This window comes from Xenopus tropicalis, chromosome 8 (assembly GCF_000004195.4).
Source record: "Xenopus tropicalis strain Nigerian chromosome 8, UCB_Xtro_10.0, whole genome shotgun sequence".
NCBI lineage: Eukaryota > Metazoa > Chordata > Amphibia > Anura > Pipidae > Xenopus > Xenopus tropicalis.
Window position 1 is genome coordinate 385673 of NC_030684.2, and position 13076 is coordinate 398748.

The following is a 13076-nucleotide window of genomic DNA, read 5'->3' on the forward strand; positions in this document are numbered from 1 at the left end:
GTCTGTCCCTTCCCCTATCTACCTAAAGAGCTCAGGCTTATCCCCCCCCCCCCCCCCCCAGTACTGCCTTATGTCTGTCCCATCTAGTCTGTCCCTTCCCCTATCTACCTAAAGAGCTCAGGCTTATCCCCCCCCCCCCCCAGTACTGCCTTATGTCTGTCCCATCTAGTCTGTCCCTTCCCCTATCTACCTAAAGAGCTCAGGCTTATCCCCCCCCCCCCCCCAGTACTGCCTTATGTCTGTCCCATCTAGTCTGTCCCTTCCCCTATCTACCTAAAGAGCTCAGGCTTATCCCCCCCCCCCCCCCAAGTACTGCCTTATGTCTGTCCCATCTAGTCTGTCCCCTTCCCCTATCTACCTAAAGAGCTCAGGCTTATCCCCCCCCCCCCCCCCCCAGTACTGCCTTATGTCTGTCCCATCTAGTCTGTCCCTTCCCCTATCTACCTAAAGAGCTCAGGCTTATCCCCCCCCCCCCCAGTACTTCCTTATGTCTGTCCCATCTAGTCTGTCCCTTCCCCTATCTACCTAAAGAGCTCAGGCTTATCCCCCCCCCCCCCAGTACTGCCTTATGTCTGTCCCATCTAGTCTGTCCCTTCCCCTATCTACCTAAAGAGCTCAGGCCTTATCCCCCCCCCCCCCAGTACTGCCTTATGTCTGTCCCATCTAGTCTGTCCCTTCCCCTATCTACCTAAAGAGCTCAGGCTTATCCCCCCCCCCCAGTACTTCCTTATGTCTGTCCCATCTAGTCTGTCCCTTCCCCTATCTACCTAAAGAGCTCAGGCTTATCCCCCCCCAGTAGTGAGCTGAGCCCCCCATCCCCCCCCCCCCGGGGGCCCACCTTCTGTAGGTGCATGTTCTTGGTGAGCTGTTCCTCCAACATGTTCTGCAGCTTCTTGTTCATCTCCCGCAGGTTCTCGTCTCCAGGTTTCACCAGGTCCCGTAAGACGCTGCCGAGACTGCTCCGATCCACTTGGCCGTGAGCGGCAGAGACATCTGCAGAGGGAAGAGACAGGGAGTCTATTATCCATAGAGAGACAGTAAGAGAGGAACGTTATTGGGCCCCACAAACTCACCAGTTTTACACATTTAGATTCAAACCCAATTCACTAATTAGAGCCCCCCCCCCCAAGGGCAGGGATGGCTTCCAGTATCTTTATACAGGTGTGGGATCCGTTATCCAGAAACCCGCTATCCGGAAAGCTCAGGCATCTCCCATAGGCTCCATAAGGAAACAGAACCTGGTACTGGATCCAACTGACATATAATGAATCCTCATTGGGGCAGAACAAACCTACTGGGGATCACTGTGTGGGGGGAGGGGGGGGGATCACTGTGTGGGGGGAGGGGGGTAACTGTGTGGGGGGAGGGGGGTAACTGTGTGGGGGGAGGGGGGTAACTGTGTGGGGGGAGGGGGGGTAACTGTGTGGGGTGATCGCTGTTGGGGAGGGGGATCACTCTGGGGGACGGGGGAAATCACGGTGGGGGGAGGGAGCATCACTTGGGGGGAGGGGCATCACGGTGGGGGGAGGGGGAATCACGGTGGGGGGGATCACAGTGGGGGAAGGGGCATCACGGTGGGGGGAATCACGGGGGGAGGGGCATCACGGTGGGGGAGGGGGAATCACGGTGGGGGGGATCACAAGTGGGGGAAGGGGCATCACGGTGGGGGGGGGGGGAATCACGGTGGGGGGGATCACAGTGGGGGAACGGGCATCACGGTGGGGGGAATCACGGGGGGTGGGGCATCATGGTGGGGGGGGGGGGGGATGCTCTGATATCCCAGTGTGAGAGAGCTGTGCAATTAACCCATGAGGTGCTGGGCAGGGAGCCTTTGCTACAAGGGATAAATAATTCAGATTCATAGACAATAATGGGTTCTGGCAGCAGAATCCTGGCCCAAAGCCTCAGAACCATTACTAGAAGGAGATTCTCGCTGAACTCAGCCCCCCCCCCCCCCCCCCCCCAACGTTCCCTTTTCCTCTCACCTCTCCCTTCATTTCTACCCTGGTAAATAAATAATCAGCGAATCTTCCTGCCCCTGAATTATTTACACCTTGCGCCCCCCCCATGCTGACGGCTCAGAAACCCAGCAAGTATGTCAGCTCCGGTCAGGCTCAAGTGTGAGGGGGGAGGCCTGGCCAAGGAAGGGGGGGGGCACTGCCTGGCCAAGGAAGGGGGGGGGCACTGCCTGGCCAAGGTACGGGGAGGGGGAACTGCCTGGCCAAGGTACGGGGAGGGGGAACTGCCTGGCCAAGGTACGGGGAGGGGGAACTGCCTGGCCAAGGTACGGAGGGGGGCACTGCCTGGCCAAGGTATGGGGGGGCACATAATGGGAAAATGTGCATGAGACCCCCACATGGGATTTGCACCCACACTCACTTCATAGGCTCTTACCAACCCCACTGGCACAAACACACCTACTATTGGGGGGTACCCTGGCCTTGGCACAGTCACACTAATAATTGGGGGGTACCCTGGCCTTGGCACAAACACCTACTATTGGGGGGTACCCTGGCCTTGGCACAGTCACACTAATAATTGGGGGGTACCCTGGCCTTGGCACAAACACCTACTATTGGGGGGTACCCTGGCCTTGGCACAAACACCTACTATTGGGGGGTACCCTGGCCTTGGCACAAACACACCTACTATTGGGGGGTACCCTGGCCTTGGCACAAACACCTACTATTGGGGGGTACCCTGGCCTTGGCACAAACACCTACTATTGGGGGGTACCCTGGCCTTGGCACAAACACCTATATTGGGGGGTACCCTGGCCTTGGCACAAACACACCTACTATTGGGGGTACCCTGGCCTTGGCACAAACACACCTTACTATTGGGGGGTACCCTGGCCTTGGCACAACACACCTACTATTGGGGGTACCCTGGCCTTGGCACAAAACACACCTACTTATTGGGGGGTACCCTGGCCTTGGCACAACACACCTACTATTGGGGGTACCCTGGCCTTGGCACAAACACACCTAACTATTGGGGTACCCAGGCCTTGGCACAAAACACACCTACTATTGGGGGTACCAGGCCTTGGCCCAAACACACCTACTATTGGGGGGTACCCAGGCCTTGGCACAAACACACCTACTATTGGGGGGTACCCTGGCCTTGGCACAAACACACCTACTATTGGTGGGTACCCAGGCCTTGGCACAAACACACCTACTATTGGTGGGTACCCAGGCCTTGGCACAAACACACCTACTATTGGGGGGTACCCAGGCCTTGGCACAAACACACCTACTATTGGGGGGTACCCTGGCCTTGGCACAAACACACCTACTATTGGGGGGTACCCAGGCCTTGGCACAGTCACACTAATAATTGGGGGGTACCCAGGCCTTGGCACAGTCACACTAATAATTGGGGGGTACCCAGGCCTTGGCACAGTCACACTAATAATTGGGGGGTTCCCAGGCCTGGCACAGTCACACTAATAATTGGGGGGTACCCAGGCCTTGGCACAGTCACACTAATAATTGGGGGGTACCCAGGCCTTGGCACAGTAATAATTGGGGGGTACCCAGGCCTATCTTGCCTAGTTGCCATACAGATACGCCAGTTAGTGCTGAAACAATGGGGGGTACTGACCAATCCGGCAGGGGGGGCAGAGGGGCGAGTAGGGGGGTACTGACCGATCCGGCAGGGGGGGCAGAGGGGCGAGTAGGGGGGTACTGACCGATCCGGCAGGGGGGGCAGAGGGGCGAGTAGGGGGGTACTGACCGATCCGGCAGGGGGCGCAGAGGGGCGAGTAGGGGGGGTACTGACCGATCCGGCAGGGGGGGCAGAGGGGAGAGTAGGGGGGTACTGACCGATCCGGCAGGGGGGCAGAGGGGCGAGTAGGGGGGTACTGACGCGATCCGGCAGGGGGCGCAGAGGGGCGAGTAGGGGGGTACTGACCGATCCGGCAGGGGGGGCAGAGGGGCGAGTAGGGGGGTACTGACCGATCCGGCAGGGGGGCAGAGGGCGAGTAGGGGGGGTACTGACCGATCCGGCAGGGGGGGCAGAGGGGCGAGTAGGGGGGTACTGACCGATCCGGCTGTCCATCACGTAGGCCTCTATGATTGAGCTCTTCCTGCACAGATCCTCCGCCATAGAGGCGCTGCTCACCTCCAGATGCTTCACCTGCGGGGGGGGGGGGGGAATCAGAAAATCAGCCAGTCAGGGCAATAGTGCTACTAAATAACTGCACTGGGGGGGCACAAGGGTACAGAGACCTGGGGAGGAAAGTGTAGGGAGGAACTTCCATTATTTCTGCCCATAAAGATATATATAGTGTTTCTGGTTTCATTCCTGCCCCCCCCAGTCTCTATACATTCCTGCCCCCCCCCAGTCTCTATACATTCCTGCCCCCCCCCAGTCTCTATACATTCCTGCCCCCCCCAGTCTCTATAGACTCCTGCCCCCCACCAGTCTCTATACATTCCTGCCCCCCCCAGTCTCTATACATTCCTGCCCCCCCCCCCAGTCTCTATACATTCCTGCCCCCCCCCCAGTCTCTATACATTCCTGCCCCCCCCAGTCTCTATAGACTCCTGCCCCCCCACCAGTCTCTATACATTCCTGCCCCCCCAGTCTCTATACATTCCTGCCCCCCCCCCCAGTCTCTATACATTCCTGCCCCCCCCAGTCTCTATACATTCCTGCCCCACCAGTCTCTATACATTTCCTGCCCCCCCAGTCTCTATACATTCCTGCCCCCCCAGTCTCTATACATTCCTGCCCCCCCAGTCTCTATACATTCCTGCCCCCCCAGTCTCTATACATTCCTGCCCCCCCCAGTCTCTATACATTCCTGCCCCCCCCAGTCTCTATACATTCCTGCCCCACCAGTCTCTATACATTCCTGCCCCCCCCAGTCCTATACATTCCTGCCCCCCCCAGTCTCTATACATTCCTGCCCCCCAGTCTCTATACATTCCTGCCCCCCCAGTCTCTATACATTCCTGCCCCCCCAGTCTCTATACATTCCTGCCCCCCCAGTCTCTATACATTTCCTGCCCCCCCCAGTCTCTATACATTCCTGCCCCCCCCAGTCTCTATACATTCCTGCCCCCCCCAGTCTCTATACATTCCTGCCCCCCCCCCCCAGTCTCTATACATTCCTGCCCCACCAGTCTCTATACATTCCTGCCCCACCAGTCTCTATACATTCCTGCCCCCCCAGTCTCTATACATTCCTGCCCCCCCCAGTCTCTATACATTCCTGCCCCCCCCAGTCTCTATACATTCCTGCCCCCCCACCAGTCTCTATACATTCCTGCCCCCCCCCCAGTCTCTATACATTCCTGCCCCCCCCACCAGTCTCTATACATTCCTGCCCCCCGTCCTTCATCCTGCCCCAGTCTCTTTACATTCCCTGCCCCCCCCAGTCTCTATACATTCCTGCCCCCCCCAGTCTCTATACATTCCTGCCCCCCCCAGGTCTCTATACATTCCTGCCCCCCCCAGTCTTCTATACATTCCTGCCCCCCCCAGTCTCTATACATTCCTGCCCCCCCCAGTCTCTATACATTCCTGCCCCCCCCCAGTCTCTATACATTCCTGCCCCCCCCAGTCTCTATACATTCCTGCCCCACCAGTCTCTATACATTCCTGCCCCCCCAGTCTCTATACATTCCTGCCCCCCCCAGTCTCTATAGACTCCTGCCCCCCACCAGTCTCTATACATTCCTGCCCCCCCAGTCTCTATACATTCCTGCCCCCCCCCAGTCTCTATACATTCCTGCCACCCCCAGTCTCTATACATTCTGCCCCCCCCAGTCTCTATACATTCCTGCCCCCCCAGTCTCTATACATTCCTGCCCCCCCCCAGTCTCTATACATTCCTGCCCCCCCTACCAGTCTCTATCCATTCCTGCCCCCCTACCAGTCTCCTATACATTCCTGCCCCCCCCCCAGTCTCTATACATTCCTGCCCCCCCCCAGTCTCTATACATTCCTGCCCCCCCCAGTCTCTATACATTCCTGCCCCCCCCAGTCTCTATACATTCCTGCCCCCCACCAGTCTCTATACATTCCTGCCCCCCCAGTCTCTATACATTCCTGCCCCCCCAGTCTCTATACACTGCTGCCCCCCCAGTCTCTATACATTCCTGCCCCCCCAGTCTCTATACATTCCTGCCCCCCCCAGTCTCTATACATTCCTGCCCCACCAGTCTCTATACACCGCTGCCCCCCCAGTCTCTATACATACCTGCCCCCCCAGTCTCTATACATTCCTGCCCCCCCAGTCTCTAAAAATTCCTGCCCCCCCAGTCTCTATACATTCCTGCCCCCCCCCCAGTCTCTATACATTCCTGCCCCCCCCCAGTCTCTATACATTCCTGCCCCCCAGTCTCTATACATTCCTGCCCCCCAGTCTCTATACATTCCTGCCCCCCCAGTCTCTATACATTCCTGCCCCCCCAGTCTCTATACATTCCTGCCCCCCCAGTCTCTATACATTCCTGCCCCCCCAGTCTCTATACATTCCTGCCCCCCCAGTCTCTATACATTCCTGCCCCCCCCAGTCTCTATACATTCCTGCCCCCCAGTCTCTATACATTCCTGCCCCCCAGTCTCTATACATTCTGCCCCCCCAGTCTCTATAGACTCCTGCCCCCCCAGTCTTTATACATTCCTGCCCCCCCAGTCTCTATACATTCCTGCCCCCCCCCAGTCTCTATACATTCCTGCCCCCCCAGTCTCTATACATTCCTGCCCCCCCCAGTCTCTATACATTCCTGCCCCCCCAGTTCTATTACATTCCTGCCCCCCCAGTCTCTATACATTCCTGCCCCCCCCCAGTCTCTATACATTCCTGCCCCCCCCCCAGTCTCTATACATTCCTGCCCCCCAGTCTCTATACATTCCTGCCCCCCCCAAGTCTCTATACATTCCTGCCCCCCCAGTCTCTATAGACTCCTGCCCCCCCCCAGTCTCTATAACATTCCTGCCCCCAGTCTCTATAATCTCCTGCCCCCCCCAGTCTCTATACATTCCTGCCCCCCCAGTCTCTATACATTCCTGCCCCACCAGTCTCTATACATTCCTGCCCCCCCCATGTCTCTATACATTCCTGCCCCCCCAGTCTCTATACATTCCTGCCCCCCCAGTCTCTATAACATTCCTGCCCCCCAGTCTCTATACATTCCTGCCCCCCAGTCTCTATAACATTCCTGCCCCCAGTCTCTATACATTCCTGCCCCCCCCCAGTCTCTATACATTCTGCCCCCCCAGTCTCTATACATCCTGCCCCCCCCCAGTCTCTATACATTCCTGCCCCCCCCCAGTCTCTATACATTCCTGCCCCCCCCCCCAGTCTCTATACATTCCTGCCCCACCAGTCTCTATACATTCCTGCCCCACCAGTCTCTATACATTCCTGCCCCCCCAGTCTCTATACATTCCTGCCCCCCCCCAGTCTCTATACATTCCTGCCCCCCCCAGTCTCTATACATTCCTGCCCCCACCAGTCTCTATACATTCCTGCCCCCCCAGTCTCTATACATTCCTGCCCCCACCAGTCTCTATACATTCCTGCCCCCCCAGTCTCTATACATTCCTGCCCCCCCCAGTCTCTATACATTCCTGCCCCACCAGTCTCTATACATTCCTGCCCCCCCCAGTCTCTATACATTCCTGCCCCCCCCAGTCTCTATACATTCCTGCCCCCCCAGTCTCTATACATTCCTGCCCCCACCAGTCTCTATACATTCCTGCCCCACCAGTCTCTATACATTCCTGCCCCCCCAGTCTCTATACATTCCTGCCCCCCCCAGTCTCTATACATTCCTGCCCCCCCAGTCTCTATACATTCCTGCCCCCACCAGTCTCTATACATTCCTGCCCCCCCCAGTCTCTATACATTCCTGCCCCCACCAGTCTCTATACATTCCTGCCCCCCCCAGTCTCTATACATTCCTGCCCCCCCCCAGTCTCTATACATTCCTGCCCCCCCCAGTCTCTATACATTCCTGCCCCCCCAGTCTCTATAGACTCCTGCCCCCCCCCAGTCTCTATACATTCCTGCCCCCCCCAGTCTCTATAGACTCCTGCCCCCCCAGTCTCTATACATTCCTGCCCCCCCCAGTCTCTATACATTCCTGCCCCCCCAGTCTCTATAGACTCCTGCCCCCCCTATACTCATTCCTTACCCCAGGGGTAAGTGCAGTGTTCCCCAGCTGGTGCTTTTGTACAAGAAACTGAACAGCAAAGTTGGGGTGTCAGCCTTGCAGCCCCCCTGCCCCAAGCCCATAACTGGACCCCAAATCCAATCAGTACCTTCTCTTCCAACAGCCACTTCTCCTGCTGGATCTCTGCCAGTCTCTGGAACAGGTCCGACACCTCCTCGTCCGACAGCTCCGCTGCCCGCTGGTTCTGGGACTGGGGGCTCCCCGTGTTGGACTGGAACACAAAGGGGCGGGGCTTAGCTAGACGCAAGGGGCAATGAAATGGGCACAATGCTGGCAAACATACAGAATGGTCAGGCCAGATGGCACCTATGTGCCTATAACAAGGCTGGAGAGATGGCGCTGCCAGGGGAGGTACCAGTGTGAGCCCATAACAAGGCTGGAGAGATGGCGCTGCCAGGGGAGGTACCAGTGTGAGCCCATAACAAGGCTGGAGAGATGGCGCTGACGGGGGAGGTACCAGTGTGAGCCCATAACAAGGCTGGAGAGATAGCGCTGCCAGGGGAGGTACCAGTGTGAGCCCATAACAAGGCTGGAGAGATGGCGCTGCCAGGGGAGGTACCAGTGTGAGCCCATAACAAGGCTGGAGAGATGGCGCTGCCGGGGGAGGTACCAGTGTGAGCCCATAACAAGGCTGGAGAGATGGCGCTGCCAGGGGAGGTACCAGTGTGAGCCCATAACAAGGCTGGAGAGATGGCGCTGCCGGGGGAGGTACCAGCGTGAGCCCATAACAAGGCTGGAGAGATGGCGCTGCCAGGGGAGGTACCAGTGTGAGCCCATAACAAGGCTGGAGAGATGGCGCTGCCAGGGGAGGTACCAGTGTGAGCCCATAACAAGGCTGGAGAGATGGCGCTGCCGGGGAGGTACCAGTGTGAGCCCATAACAAGGCTGGAGAGATGGCGCTGCCAGGGGAGGTACCAGTGTGAGCCCATAACAAGGCTGGAGAGATGGCGCTGCCAGGGGAGGTACCAGTGTGAGCCCATAACAAGGCTTGAGAGATGGCGCTGCCAGGGGAGGTACCAGTGTGAGCCCATAACAAGGCTGGAGAGATGGCGCTGCCAGGGGTGGTACCAGTGTGAGCCCATAACAAGGCTGGAGAGATGGCGCTGCCAGGGAAGGTACCAGTGTGAGCCCATAACAAGGCTGGAGAGATGGCGCTGCCAGGGGAGGTACCAGTGTGAGCCCATAACAAGGCTGGAGAGATGGCGCTGCCAGGGGAGGTTCCAGTGTGAGCCCATAACAAGGCTGGAGAGATGGCGCTGCCAGGGGTGGTACCAGTGTGAGCCCATAACAAGGCTGGAGAGATGGCGCTGCCAGGGGAGGTACCAGTGTGAGCCCATAACAAGGCTGGAGAGATGGCGCTGCCAGGGGAGGTACCAGTGTGAGCCCATAACAAGGCTGGAGAGATGGCGCTGCCAGGGGAGGTTCCAGTGTGAGCCCATAACAAGGCTGGAGAGATGGCGCTGCCAGGGGTGGTACCAGTGTGAGCCCATAACAAGGCTGGAGAGATGGCGCTGCCAGGGGAGGTACCAGTGTGAGCCCATAACAAGGCTGGAGAGATGGCGCTGCCAGGGGAGGTACCAGTGTGAGCCCATAACAAGGCTGGAGAGATGGCGCTGCCAGGGGAGGTACCAGTGTGAGCCCATAACAAGGCTGGAGAGATGGCGCTGCCAGGGGAGGTACCAGTGTGAGCCCATAACAAGGCTGGAGAGATGGCGCTGCCAGGGAGGTACCAGTGTGAGCCATAACAAGGCTGGAGAGATGGCGCTGCCAGGGAAGGTACCAGTGTGAGCCCATAACAAGGCTGGAGAGATGGCGCTGCCAGGGGAGGTACCAGTGTGAGCCCATAACAAGGCTGGAGAGATGGCGCTGCCAGGGGAGGTACCAGTGTGAGCCCATAACAAGGCTGGAGAGATGGCGCTGCCAGGGGAGGTACCAGTGTGAGCCCATAACAAGGCTGGAGAGATGGCGCTGCCAGGGGAGGTACCAGTGTGAGCCCATAACAAGGCTGGAGAGATGGCGCTGCCAGGGGAGGTACCAGTGTGAGCCCATAACAAGGCTGGAGAGATGGCGCTGCCAGGGGAGGTACCAGTGTGAGCCCATAACAAGGCTGGAGAGATGGCGCTGCCAGGGGAGGTACCAGTGTGAGCCCATAACAAGGCTGGCGCTGCCAGGGGAGATACCATATTGCCGATGGACTGGGCACTGCCCATGTTACAAGAACACTGGTCCTGATCTGCTGGAGCCAGTGTGAGCCCATAACAAGGCTGGAGAGATGGCGCTGCCAGGGGTGGTACCAGTGTGAGCCCATAACAAGGCTGGAGAGATGGCGCTGCCAGGGGAGGTACCAGTGTGAGCCCATAACAAGGCTGGAGAGATGGCGCTGCCAGGGGAGGTACCAGTGTGAGCCCATAACAAGGCTGGAGAGATAGCGCTACCAGGGGAGGTACCAGTGTGAGCCCATAACAAGGCTGGAGAGATAGCGCTACCAGGGGAGGTACCAGTGTGAGCCCATAACAAGGCTGGAGAGATGGCGCTGCCAGGGGAGGTTCCAGTGTGAGCCCATAACAAGGCTGGAGAGATGGCGCTGCCAGGGGAGGTACCAGTGTGAGCCCATAACAAGGCTGGAGAGATGGCGCTGCCAGGGGAGGTACCAGTGTGAGCCCATAACAAGGCTGGAGAGATGGCGCTGCCAGGGGAGTACCAGTGTGAGCCCATAACAAGGCTGGAGAGATGGCGCTGCCAGGGGAGGTACCAGTGTGAGCCCATAACAAGGCTGGAGAGATGGCGCTGCCAGGGGAGGTACCAGTGTGAGCCCATAACAAGGCTGGAGAGATGGCGCTGCCAGGGGAGGTACCAGTGTGAGCCCATAACAAGGCTGGAGAGATGGCGCTGCCAGGGGAGGTACCAGTGTGAGCCCATAACAAGGCTTGAGAGATGGCGCTGCCAGGGGAGGTACCAGTGTGAGCCCATAACAAGGCTGGAGAGATGGCGCTGCCAGGGGTGGTACCAGTGTGAGCCCATAACAAGGCTGGAGAGATGGCGCTGCCAGGGAAGGTTACCAGTGTGAGCCCATAACAAGGCTGGAGAGATGGCGCTGCCAGGGGAGGTACCAGTGTGAGCCCATAACAAGGCTGGAGAGATGGCGCTGCCAGGGGAGGTTCCAGTGTGAGCCCATAACAAGGCTGGAGAGATGGCGCTGCCAGGGGTGGTACCAGTGTGAGCCCATAACAAGGCTGGAGAGATGGCGCTGCCAGGGGTGGTACCAGTGTGAGCCCATAACAAGGCTGGAGAGATGGCGCTGCCAGGGGAGGTACCAGTGTGAGCCCATAACAAGGCTGGAGAGATGGCGCTGCCAGGGGAGGTTCCAGTGTGAGCCCATAACAAGGCTGGAGAGATGGCGCTGCCAGGGGTGGTACCAGTGTGAGCCCATAACAAGGCTGGAGAGATGGCGCTGCCAGGGGAGGTACCAGTGTGAGCCCATAACAAGGCTGGAGAGATGGCGCTGCCAGGGGAGGTACCAGTGTGAGCCCATAACAAGGCTGGAGAGATGGCGCTGCCAGGGGAGGTACCAGTGTGAGCCCATAACAAGGCTGGAGAGATGGCGCTGCCAGGGGAGGTACCAGTGTGAGCCCATAACAAGGCTGGAGAGATGGCGCTGCCAGGGGAGGTTCCAGTGTGAGCCCATAACAAGGCTGGAGAGATGGCGCTGCCAGGGGTGGTACCAGTGTGAGCCCATAACAAGGCTGGAGAGATGGCGCTGCCAGGGGAGGTACCAGTGTGAGCCCATAACAAGGCTGGAGAGATGGCGCTGCCAGGGGAGGTACCAGTGTGAGCCCATAACAAGGCTGGAGAGATGGAGCTGCCAGGGGAGGTACCAGTGTGAGCCCATAACAAGGCTGGAGAGATGGCGCTGCCAGGGGAGGTACCAGTGTGAGCCCATAACAAGGCTGGAGAGATGGCGCTGCCAGGGGAGGTACCAGTGTGAGCCCATAACAAGGCTGGAGAGATGGCGCTGCCAGGGAAGGTACCAGTGTGAGCCCATAACAAGGCTGGAGAGATGGCGCTGCCAGGGAGGTACCAGTGTGAGCCCATAACAAGGCTGGAGAGATGGCGCTGCCAGGGGAGGTACCAGTGTGAGCCCATAACAAGGCTGGAGAGATGGCGCTGCCAGGGGAGGTACCAGTGTGAGCCCATAACAAGGCTGGAGAGATGGCGCTGCCAGGGGAGGTACCAGTGTGAGCCCATAACAAGGCTGGAGAGATGGCGCTGCCAGGGGAGGTACCAGTGTGAGCCCATAACAAGGCTGGAGAGATGGCGCTGCCAGGGGAGGTACCAGTGTGAGCCCATAACAAGGCTGGAGAGATGGCGCTGCCAGGGGAGGTACCAGTGTGAGCCCATAACAAGGCTGGCGCTGCCAGGGGAGATACCATATTGCCGATGGACTGGGCACTGCCCATGTTACAAGAACACTGGGCACTGGTCCTGATCTGCTGGAGCCAGTGTGAGCCCATAACAAGGCTGGAGAGATGGCGCTGCCAGGGGTGGTACCAGTGTGAGCCCATAACAAGGCTGGAGAGATGGCGCTGCCAGGGGAGGTACCAGTGTGAGCCATAACAAGGCTGGAGAGATGGCGCTGCCAGGGGAGGTACCAGTGTGAGCCCATAACAAGGCTGGAGAGATGGCGCTGCCAGGGGAGGTACCAGTGTGAGCCCATAACAAGGCTGGAGAGATGGCGCTGCCAGGGAAGGTACCAGTGTGAGCCCATAACAAGGCTGGAGAGATGGCGCTGCCAGGGGAGGTACCAGTGTGAGCCCATAACAAGGCTGGAGAGATGGCGCTGCCAGGGGAGGTACCAGTGTGAGCCCATAACAAGGCTGGAGA

At 58.6% G+C, this 13076-nt stretch overlaps 1 protein-coding gene across 3 annotated transcripts in view; it reads right to left on the reverse strand.

The window, feature by feature from the left end:
* gripap1 (GRIP1 associated protein 1) overlaps nucleotides 1–13076 on the reverse strand; it is a 96866-nt gene that overhangs the window by 25929 nt on the left and 57861 nt on the right. For all 3 annotated transcript variants that reach the window (XM_031906869.1, XM_031906868.1, NM_001171524.1), the window contains 3 exon segments: nucleotides 8284–8406; nucleotides 4050–4143; nucleotides 839–993 (listed from right to left, as the gene is read on the reverse strand). In XM_031906869.1, coding sequence (XP_031762729.1) covers nucleotides 839–993; nucleotides 4050–4143; nucleotides 8284–8406 — 372 coding nt within the window.